This window comes from Cicer arietinum, chromosome 3 (genome assembly GCF_000331145.2).
Source record: "Cicer arietinum cultivar CDC Frontier isolate Library 1 chromosome 3, Cicar.CDCFrontier_v2.0, whole genome shotgun sequence".
Taxonomy (NCBI): Eukaryota; Viridiplantae; Streptophyta; class Magnoliopsida; order Fabales; family Fabaceae; genus Cicer; species Cicer arietinum.
The window spans coordinates 66,466,545-66,477,906 of record NC_021162.2 but is presented as its reverse complement, the minus strand read 5'-3'; the positions used below and the strand labels follow the sequence as shown (position 1 = coordinate 66,477,906).

Below are 11,362 nucleotides of genomic sequence, written 5' to 3'. Positions count from 1 at the left end.
ATAGTCTAAGCTTAGCCTTATTACTAAATAGGTCAAACCAGACCATAAATAGGTCAGACCATAGGCCCCTGACGGACGGCCTAGCCTATTCCCATCCCTACCAATGCATCACGTTTAAAATATTTTATTATTTAATATTATTTGTCATTTTAATATATAAATAAATTATTCATTACTTTTCATAATTCTTTATTAAAGTAGTTGCAGCTACTTCCTTTGCATCTAAGTTATATGAAAATATAATTCAAAATTAACTCTTGTTATCTTATTAATTGATGTAGTATACAAATTAAACTTTTAAATGAGATTAACAAAAGTAAATGTTTAGTAAAAAAACAAAAAGAAATGTGATTAGTTAATTATCTTAAATTAACATAATCTTGAACAAGATGAAGAAAATGGAGTGGGTGATGTCTCCACTCTCCATCGTTGCTCTGCAAATGCCAAAAGAGCTTGTTGCCATTGATCTGTTGTAATAAAAAATAGGACAGGAGCATTCATACCATACACTATACTCATAATTATATGTGTCAAATTCACAAATTCCTAAATTGTTGGATCCAATCCACGTGATAGAAGGGCAAAAAATATTCATAATTAAAAATATTTTAATAAAAGAAGCCTCAAAAATTAAAAAACTCTTAAAATTATGTGAGTTAAGTGGGAATATGAGTCCACTTTTTAAGTTTAATTTTTTTTTTCAATTCTTTGATAAAAGATAAAAAATAATTTAAAAGATATTTCTATTTTATTCTCAAAATTTGGTTGAGAAAGGCAAATTTGTTTTTTTTTTTTGGAAAAAAAGATTTTTCTAAGAATTTTTTTTTTATTTTTTTCTAAAAATTATTCGAAAAAAAAATTGGATTTTTTTCTTAGAAAATATTATTTGGAAATTTTTTTTCAAGTATTCTTTTTTTATTTTTTCAAGAATTTATTTTTGATATTTTTCAAAAAAAAAGTAATTGACAAAATATAGGATTTATAAACCCTTCACTTTCTAATATTAAGAAGCTTAATTGACGGCGGTAGGGTTGCTATGGCGGATCCTCGTTTAGGTGGCACAACAATTTGGTAGCAAGAGAAAACGAAGGGCAGGGGATTCAAGGGAGATGAGGTAACATGCCAGTAGAATGAATGGCCACGAGATATAGTGTTGTGTGCTTACATTAACACTTGATGCATACTCCCTTCCCAATTAAATTATAACTAAAAATATACTTGAAAAATTAATATATCTAATTAAAAATTAAGACAAGATTTATCAATTTTCATTTACCTATTTACCTTTTTTTATATTTCAATCTAGGATAGTATATAGTAAGTATAACCGACGAGCATATTTTGAGGCACTACAAGAGATACAGGCCAACATACAAATTGCACCTAACATAACAGCATAACCATGACGCTCCATTTGGACACCTTTCTTTAGTTTTTTATTCATCACTAGCCTGTATAATTTAAATCAGAATGATCATTTATAGATGATTCATTTATAATTTAGAATCCTTTAATAGAGTACTTGGCGTTTCAATCAAATGGCGAGAGATATAACATAAAAAAGTAACAAAATATGCAGAAACATGTGCATACTTGTTCTTTAGTTTTTCAAACATGATTATAAAACTTCCAAATCAAAGATGTCAAAACCTACTATTTAACTAACAATAGTAGCATAGTTATCCATAGAAACAACCTCCTTGCAGAAGGATCTGTCAATCTCCTTAATCAAGCAAATCAGAAGCCGGACTCTTCTTAAATCCATCAACTTGTACCAACATGTTAGCCAAAGTTCTGTTGGGAGATATGTTGTCTCCTTTCAACCTGTCCCTAATCCCATAAGCTGGAACCTTGGCATTTATATATGCTTCTATAAGAACTTGGTACTGCCTTGGTCGGGATGCATAACCAGCTTGTTTCATTTTATAGAAAATCTTTTCCGAATTATGGATGTCGCCCCTCTTAGCATACTGTAGTAAAATAGTAAGATAGGACGAAAATAATGGCTTCGCCTTACTCTGCTGGATTGCCTTCTGCAGAACAGTATCTGCCTTTTCCACTTCCCCTGCTTGGACATATAGTTTCACCAATGCATCCCAGGTCAAGGGACCTAATCGACATCCACTATCCACCATTCGCTTAACAAGATCCTTTGCCTTTACTAGCATCTTATGGTTTGCATAAACCTTCAGTAGCACTGAGCAGTTCTTGGGCGTAAGCTTCCATTTCTTTGACATCATCTCGAAAACTGCCTCTGCTTCATCAATTTTCTTCAACTTACCCCAGGCTTCAATTGCAGCAAAACAATCCTCAATTCGAGGGTGTGTCTCACAGACCTTCCAAACTCTTCCAACTTCATCGGCCATCCCCAAGTTTGCATAGAGGGGAAGCAACGTTCGACATACCCACCGATTCTCTCTTAAGTCCTCACCTTCCATCTTCTTCAATAACGCTTTAGCTTTATCATCAAGCCCAGCTGAGATGTAATGCCCAACCAAAACTGCATTTGTCTGGATGTCCGGTTCAATGCCTTCACCCTTCATTTTCTCAACAATTTGATCCATTCCAGCAATATCCTTTGACTGGCCCTTTGCGTCTATTAAGATTTTAAAAGTCAAAGGCGAAGGTTTGACATTCTCGTGTTCCATGATCAATAACACATCAGCTATTTTCTTTTTGTCATTTCTCTTATACAGAAAAAGCAACTGATTGCACGCAAATGCTGTAACAGGAAACTCTAAATCCTTCATTTTATTAAAAATTTCCTCTGCTTTATGCAAATTGTTCAGAACAACACAGTTAGCTAATAAAGTTCGGTATACTATTTCCCCTCTAAAAGATTCTGGAATACTCTCAATGAAACCTTCTGCCGCATGCAAGCCACGCAATTTGGCAATTAAATCAAGACGAGAAGCATAATCACTATCAACAAATTCGAGATGCTTTTTGGACTCAAGCCACTCCGAGAGCTACAAAACCAACAAAAAAAATAATAGATAAGATTGCACTAGAAAACATCCAGTAAAACTGGAAAAATAAAAAGAAAATAACTAACTGCAGTGATTTTGAATTGCAGTCCACAAGTGCAAATGTGGTCAGAAATAATATGGTTGTGGAGGTCTCTGCAACATTACGAGAAGCACCACATATTACACACAATCACACACGAGATAAAAGTACCTTATGCAGGCTACGAACATGCAACATTTCATGTTAGTTTTCATATCAACACAAGTTACACAACACCAGAATTATTCAGGTTCTTATTAGTGAAATATATTCTCTAGTGTCTCCTTTCCATCCTATGCTATATAATTCCAATACAGTATCACAACAGTACCATCAATAATGACTTGTGTCTATAGTTTTTTTTTAAATGACAGATGTTAGTTGTATTTGATAGTTGCTTATGCCGTCGAGTTTCAAAAATATGAAATGTCTGTAATCACTGTACTTCAGTTACCAGTGGCTGTGTTTGTTGTTTCAGCTACTAGCAATGAATTTATACCTTGGCTATTTTTCCTTCCTTTGCTGTGCCTTTGTTAGAGTGGCAATCTCACCACCCCAGTCCAGTTGTTTTTATGGCATCCTCAGTTTGAGGCAGTTCCTTCTTTCCACAACTTTCAGTGGTGCTTTGCACAGTTGCTCTATTAACTACTGTCCATGATCGACCTCTCTCTGATGACCCATCCCACATCAAAAACACTGGGCTCAGCGCCCTCTGATTTGCCAAACCCTTCAATTGGATTGAGCCTCTACTTTTGTCACATGCACTGCTTACATGTTGCAACCATGACCTACATCTGCTAACCAGATTTTTCTACTAAACTGATCAGCCTTCTGGACCTTTCTAACACTTTTTTTCCTCCACCTATGTTAACTGGAACTTCTTTCCCAGAGTTGCCTTGTTAGTCTTTGTGTGTGTGAAGGTTGCTGTGTTCTTTGATTCTATTTGGCAGTGCTTAATTGCAAGTTTGCAACAAACTTCGAGCTTAGTTAGGTTTAGCTTAAGAAGGTGTTAGCTCATGCCTTGGGCTAGATGAAAAACTAGCACTTAACCAAGATTTGTGTTTTATATAAACACAACTACAACCATTCAAAAACAATTAGTTAAATGTGTTTTCTCCCACTTTCTCATTTCCAGCATATGCAAAATAAATGGAAGTCAAACCATCATTTAAGCACAAGGGATTCATATGTTAAACAAGCACAGCGTGACACCAAACAATGGCATCAGTTTGCTACAGATACAATTGAAGGTTCCAGAGAAATAGTATTACCAGAAGGAACAATAACTAACAAACATGTAAATCAGTAATCCACAAATACAAGTAACCAAAAATCAGAATTATTGATTGGCATAAAACTACACATGTTGAAATGTATAAATCAGAAACAAACATAATTTGTTTGAACCAATTACCTGCAAAGCTCTCCCATACATCTTACGCCTCCGAAGATTAGCCATGGTGAGTGAGATCTCCTCTCTGCTCAATTCCTTCCCCTCTTCAACCCACTTATCCAGCGCCGTACGAACAGAAAGTCCCGGAGCATCCATTATATCCTTAAATAATTCCGACAAAACCCTTTTTTGGCTCGATTTCTTAACCGTGACAAGCTCGTCCTCATCATGTGATAACTCCAGTTCGTTGTGTGGCACCTCAGCATCATCTGAATGTTCTGAATCGGAATCCAACAACTTTTCACTCTCATAGCCCAAAGGAGTCTCCAGTTCCGAAAATCCGTCCTCCAAATCATCGTCGTCTTTCGTACCAGCTTGTGAAGAAAACTCACATCTACTAGAACCAAGACCAGAGTGAAAACATCTATTTGGCGACGAAAATCCACCATTACCATATGCTAGTTGAGGTGAAACAGAGATTCCAGCATGATCTTCTACACAAGTATTTGGTGTTAACTTGACATAAGGAACCCTTACATGAAATACTCTATTCCTATACAAAGAATTGAGACTGAAATATGAATAAATACGAAGTGTAGTAGTAAATAAGAAATGAATGTATGAAATTGCAAGTAGAGAGTAATAAAAATGGAAAAGAAAAACGAAGAACAGAAATGATGATGATGATGATGAGAGAGGGAGGAGAAGAGTTAGTTACCGGAGAGGGAATGAAGCTCGACGAAGAGCCCACATGGTTTGTTACGAAACTGAAACAAGTGCAGTGAAGAAAATGATACAAGATGTTGTTCAATAAAGTTGAACCCTAGTTAAAACCCTTCTCTGTGTTCCTTTCATTTTCATTTTAAATTTTAAATTTTAACCTAATTATTTTGGAATTTGAGTTTTAAAGTGAGAAGTTATTAAAGATGAGTTAAAAAATCATCATACTTCATTAACATTTTTTATTTTTATTAATATGAGTGTAATATCGTAAACCAATTTTACACTAGCATTTTATTTCTATTTATCATTAATTTTGGACTCTTGGCCAAGGAAGTTACACATTAGTGGGGAAAAAAATTATTAATATAAAGTTTACCAAAAGTAGTTATAAATTGCAATTTGAAATCAAAAGGTTCTTACTACTTATTAATGGACCTGGATATTTTTCTTTTAAAACTTTTTAGCAACTAAAACCATTAAATTAAATTGTAGAAGATTTTAAAATAAATGTTTGCAAGTTATTAATGAAAATCAATCCTAAAATGGTGGATTTTCATGCCCGTTAAGCATGAGTCTCAAGGATATTAATTTTTTTTAGTTAAGAATTCACTTATTTTAAATCGTTAAATCAAACTTAGATAATTCATATTTTGGTTTTCGCAATTAAGGCTCTGTTTAGTGTTAAGTTAATTTAGTGTTTAATAAAATTATGGTTTAATTAACTTAATAACATAAAATAACACTCTAAATTAATTAAAAATAAATTTTATAAATTAATGCTTAAAATATTTTAAAAGTAGTGTTTTAAAATTTATCATTTTGATATATTATTTATTTATTTATTTTAAATTAAAATAAATAAATTATTTCATTTAGAATATTAATTATTTTAAATTTTAAATTATTTCATTTAGAATATTAATTATTTTAAATTATTTATAAATAATGTAAAATTATGATAAATAAAGTATTTATTAATCAGATATATATTTTTTATTTATTTAGTTAGTTTATTTATTTTAAATTCTAATAATTAAATTATAAAAGAAATTTAATTACAATAATAAGAATAAAATTTAACAAAAGTAAAAAGATATAAATTACTTGAATTAACTTATAAAAAATACCATAAGATATAAATTCATAAATAATTATTATCAAATAAAAAAAAAACTATTCACTCTGAATTCATCTTTTAATTTGAAACTATTAATTCTATATTCGTCTTTTAATCTTATCGGACATAAATTAACTAAGTGATAATGTAAACTATTCTATTTTATTGGACTAATTAGATCAATACTATAGTTGCAAGGATGCGAGAAAAGCATATAAAGTTTGAATATTAATTGAGTTGAGAAACTCCGATAAAATATAATCACCAACCAAGATACCATTTTCATTAAAACATGATCCATAATATTTGTACAAAGGGAATCTAAACATAAAAGAGAAAAACAGTTACACAGCATCTACCATGTATCAACTTAATGAATCTGGAGTAAAAGCACCAGCTTTCATCATTTGTTTAAATTCTTTGAAGTTTACCATTCCATCACCATCCACATCAACTTTCTTGATCATATTTTTGCAATCTTCTAAAGTTTTTCCGTGCTTTAAACCCAAAGAAGACAACACCGCGCTTAATTCCTCGCCTGATATGAATCCATCTCCATTTTGATCAAACACATTGAATGCTTCTTTTATATCCTCCTCTTCGTCTTTATCATCCATTATCGTTTGATATAATTCACCAAATTCGTCAATGTCAACATATCCATCTCCATTTACGTCTATTTTTTCAATCATTTGGACCAAATCTCGTTCCGCTATACAAATTCCAAGATTTTGTAATGAGTCACTAAGCTCTTTTTTTGTAATACGACCATCCCCATTTCGATCGAACATTTGAAAAATTCGTGCAAGTTCTCCTTGATCCATTCGCCACTTGTATTAATCAAAACAAAATTCAAGGAGGAGAATATTAATATTATGAAATTTTTAATAATGGAAAGTTTATAGAAAATAAGCTATGTAAATAAACACTATTGTAGGGACATTCAAATGGCAGCTTGGATATGAGATCATGGGGCGAAAACAGAACCTTAACCTCAAGGTTGGCATCAACAAATTAACTAAAATCTTGACCCAAAAATATGTTGAAGTTGATCACACATCCTTAATTAATTGCGTTAAGTTAGGGGTTATTTTTAGTTTGTCCTTTTAAAAGGTTATTCACAAACGATTTAAGTTCTATAATAGGTTCACCCATGAAAATAAAGATATATAACAATGTATATATGTATATTGCATTTTTAAAATCATTCTCTTCATTTTGTTTGTAAATGTAATTTGCTTTGAGTATCTTATCATAATTCATAACACATCATATATTATTATTATTATTATTATTATTATTATTATTATTATTATTATTACTACGCAAAAATCTCAAATATTATAAGAAAAAATATTTAGTGGACAGCCCATTGAACTGTATATACTTTGAGAGAGAAAGAAATAAAAAATAAATGTAATATGTTGATGATGTAATAAGAAGAAAAAGATATAGATAAAATAATATATTAAATGAATATATAAAAATTAGGAGTATATATATATATATATATATATATATATATATATATCATTTCATTTAATATATTTTGTTTTTAGAAAAAGATATAGGATTATGAAAATCTCTGTAGCTTTTTGTGTTATCTCATATGGTGTGAACTTATTTGATATTAATCTATTTCTTAACTATGATGTCACACTATACAATACAAAGAGGCCTGGATAGCTGTTAAGATAGTTAAATGCTATTAGCTAGTTATTTAAGTAATAATAAGATCATCATATAGTTCTGTAAATCACCCTCTTAATTAACATAAAAAGCAGCATAAGCAACATATAGTTTTGTAAATAGCCGCACATATATCAATGATTCTCAGATGAAAAAACCAAAAACTAAGCTCGTGTTGAATTATAGTGACAACAGCATCAACATCAAAAGCCATAACTTATATCATAAACAAAAACTTGTTACATAAGAATAATTAAGCAAGGATAAATTTAATAATACCAAAGTTAAATTAATGAGTAAGAATTACTACTTTTTATTTATCAATGCTAAAGTAAAATGTATATATGCTGGATAGTCTACATGATTACATGTCTTCCCTTTTATCATATCAAACTTATGACTCCCATTTGTAATCCAATTTAGGAATAAAGGCTGGCTTATCTTCCGGCAGTGAAAAGATCAATCAACTATGGAATGCATTGAAACATTATTGTGAAAAAAAAAATGATAGACAATGATTTCAGTACTAAAAAGTTGAATGCCAAACAAAGTTACAGTGCTAAACATAATTCCAGTACTAACAAATTGAATACTAAGGTTTAAGAGTAGTGATATATTAAATAAATTTTTTTCTACGTCAAATGAGTGTTCTCATATATATCATTTGTACACCAAAATTATTATTTTCTTAATTAATTTTATTGCTGCATGATAGAAGAATAATTATTATTATTTTAAATTTCATATTTAAAATATAAACCTCATTAACATGTATCTTAGGATACTTGTTGATCATTTAAAAATATAAATTTTATTTTGGAAAAAAATAATTTTTGAATATTTTAAAAATTGAATACACAAATGATATAGTATCGTATTTTAAGTATATTTTATAATAGAATGCAATTGACATAAATTGACAACCAATAAACTTTTATTTTATTTTGTCATGTCATATCATTCAAGTGAAGTAAAATTATATGATTTGAAAGTATATATGATTGTGGTTGGACGACACTTCGTGTAAAACTCTTATGCATTATCAATGCATGTCTTTTTTTTTTTCTTTTATATAATAACACATTTAAATATGTAAAAAGTTAATTAATATGATTAAATTATTAAAAAAGTTTAATAAACTTATAATTTAACATAAATTTCAAAATCTAATATATAATAATAATAGTAGTAATAAGAAATATTATTTATATTTTTTTAAGTAGATCGGTCTAAAATGTTTTTTTTTTTGTCTGTAGCATGACATTTTTAACTAAACATGATTTTATAAAAATCTTGATTTTGTCAAGTTTTTTTTTTATAAAAAAAACAAACAAATTGATTTGATATGAATTTGACGTAGACTAGATCGTATACATTTGTCGGTTGGTTTAGCTTTAGGGATAGGAATAGGTCAGGCTGACCGACAGAGATATACGGTCCAGCCTACGTCAAGTTCATGCAGGCCAAACTTTTTTTTTCTAAACATATAAGGCCAAGACTTCTCAAAAAGCCTATATAGTTAAAAAGATCAAGTTACATGCCATATAATAATAAGTATTTTAGCCTATTAGGTTGGCCTTTTTGTTATATATATTCAACTTTTAGTAATTTTTGCATATTAACCTTATTTAGTTTTTTGACATACTTAAATGTATTATTATAAAATATAATTTAAGTTGAATGTATATAAAGTCATATTCTTCAAAATGTGATGTTAAATATCAAAATAGAACTTAATCTTATTGACATATTAACTCGTTAATTTATTCACCAGTAGAAAATGAAGCTTTTAAAATGAGACGGTGTCAACTTTATAAATATTTAAAAAACTCAGTTATATTGATAACCGATTTAGCATATTTACAAAATTTAAAAATCATGCATATTTAACGTTTATATTCCTACGCCCTAACAATTTCCTTAAACCTTCTCATCGTCAACATTTTCAACGGTAAGTTTTCTTATGTCAACCTCACAATCATCGTACTTATTTTATCGTCTCCATTTTATCGTCATCAAATTATTGTAATGGTTGATATATAACAATAATTTTTAATCTTCGTGTTTCTATAATAATTGTTATATATAGTTATAAATTAATTGTTAAAGGATAAACGGGAATAAAAAAAAAATTAACATGTCAAATTCATTCTTTTTAAACATCTCTTAGTCAAGTATATGTTATAATATTTCTCTTCATCTTTATCATTTTCAGAAAATAATAATATGTTTTATAAGAATTTTTTAAGTCTTTTGGATGAATGCAAGAGATTTTGTCATTTATATTAAAAAGTTATATTACATATTTGACATGTTTCATTTTATATAATAAGGAGCAAAACAATAATTAAAATAATAACAATAAATAAGAAAACAATAGTATACTGTTATTGGATTACTCTGAATTAATATGAATATGACACACTAGGACAATAAATAAATAAATAAATTAAATAAAGAACAATAAATAAATAAATAAAATTAAATAAAGAACAATAAGGTGTGGATGAATTTTTACAATTTACTTTAAAAAAAACTTCCTAAAAATGAAGGAAAAGTTTATTGTCTTGTGTTAGTGTTTAAATGTAAATTGGTTACATTTTGAATAAATAAGAAATCATCTCAATGATTATGAGATTTGTCATAGTTATACAAAATGAATATAGCATCGTGATTTTTAAACATGACAAATGTATGAGTGTGGCTACTATATTATATTACATATGTTGAACATTGTAACAAATTCATGAATGCAGGTACGTAATTTTTTATAAGTTGTTATTGATTGTGTATTTTTATGATCGTATGATAAAAAATTACAAATTGTTTTTAATGTTCGTATGATAAAAAATTAGAATTCAACTAATATTGATTGTTTTTTTTTTCTTCAGATAATTGATATCTCGAGATCATTTCATCTATATCAAACTAAAGAAGTTCAAAAACATTGTGTGAATTTTATCTTAGAATTAATTGAAGAAAATGACAATGCTAATGTATCTCTATTGAATATTGCTAATTTTGTAATTTTGTTAATGAATATCTAAATCATTTTTCCACATCTCTATTAAATATTTATATATATGTTTGATTATTTATTCAAAAATGTTAAATGAAATAAACTTTTAAGTAGGCTAACAGACACTTTTATCAAAGTCAAACCTATGACATGGCACATGCTAGACTTACGCCTTGAATTTTTTGACAGGTCAGACTCAGGTTTATCAAATCATAGTTCGGCACAATTTATTCTCCTCCCTATTTAACTTATTATCATATCTAAGAAAGTGTTTATTTCTTATCACTATTAAGAAAATAATTCTTATAATATGTAACTTAAATTTAAATAAAAAAATGAAAAAGAAGGTCCAAAATTTAAATAAATAATTATTTATAATAGAAATGAAATGCATAATTTTAAATATAATGAA

General features: G+C 28.8%; 2 protein-coding genes across 3 annotated transcripts; both read right to left on the bottom strand.

Annotated features, from left to right (window-relative positions):
- Window positions 1-1,456: 1,456 nt before the first annotated feature.
- Window positions 1,457-5,277, bottom strand: LOC101503275 (pentatricopeptide repeat-containing protein At1g80270, mitochondrial-like). 2 transcript variants are annotated; one of them, XM_004493341.4, is made up of 3 exons: window positions 5,121-5,277; window positions 4,424-4,955; window positions 1,457-2,969 (listed from the first exon to the last, which is right to left on the bottom strand). In XM_004493341.4, the coding sequence occupies exons 1-3, from the start codon at window positions 5,153-5,155 to the stop codon at window positions 1,725-1,727; spliced, it is 1,812 nt and encodes a 603-aa protein (XP_004493398.1). In that variant the 5' UTR covers window positions 5,156-5,277; the 3' UTR covers window positions 1,457-1,724. The 2 variants fall into 2 exon arrangements, with proteins under 2 accessions (XP_004493398.1, XP_004493397.1); XM_004493340.4 differs by having other exon boundaries at window positions 4,424-4,973; window positions 5,121-5,264.
- Window positions 5,278-6,516: 1,239 nt separating this feature from the next.
- Window positions 6,517-7,212, bottom strand: LOC101502945 (calmodulin-like protein 3). Its single transcript, XM_004493339.4, has one exon. The coding sequence runs from the start codon at window positions 7,064-7,066 to the stop codon at window positions 6,608-6,610; it is 459 nt and encodes a 152-aa protein (XP_004493396.1). The 5' UTR covers window positions 7,067-7,212; the 3' UTR covers window positions 6,517-6,607.
- Window positions 7,213-11,362: the final 4,150 nt, after the last annotated feature.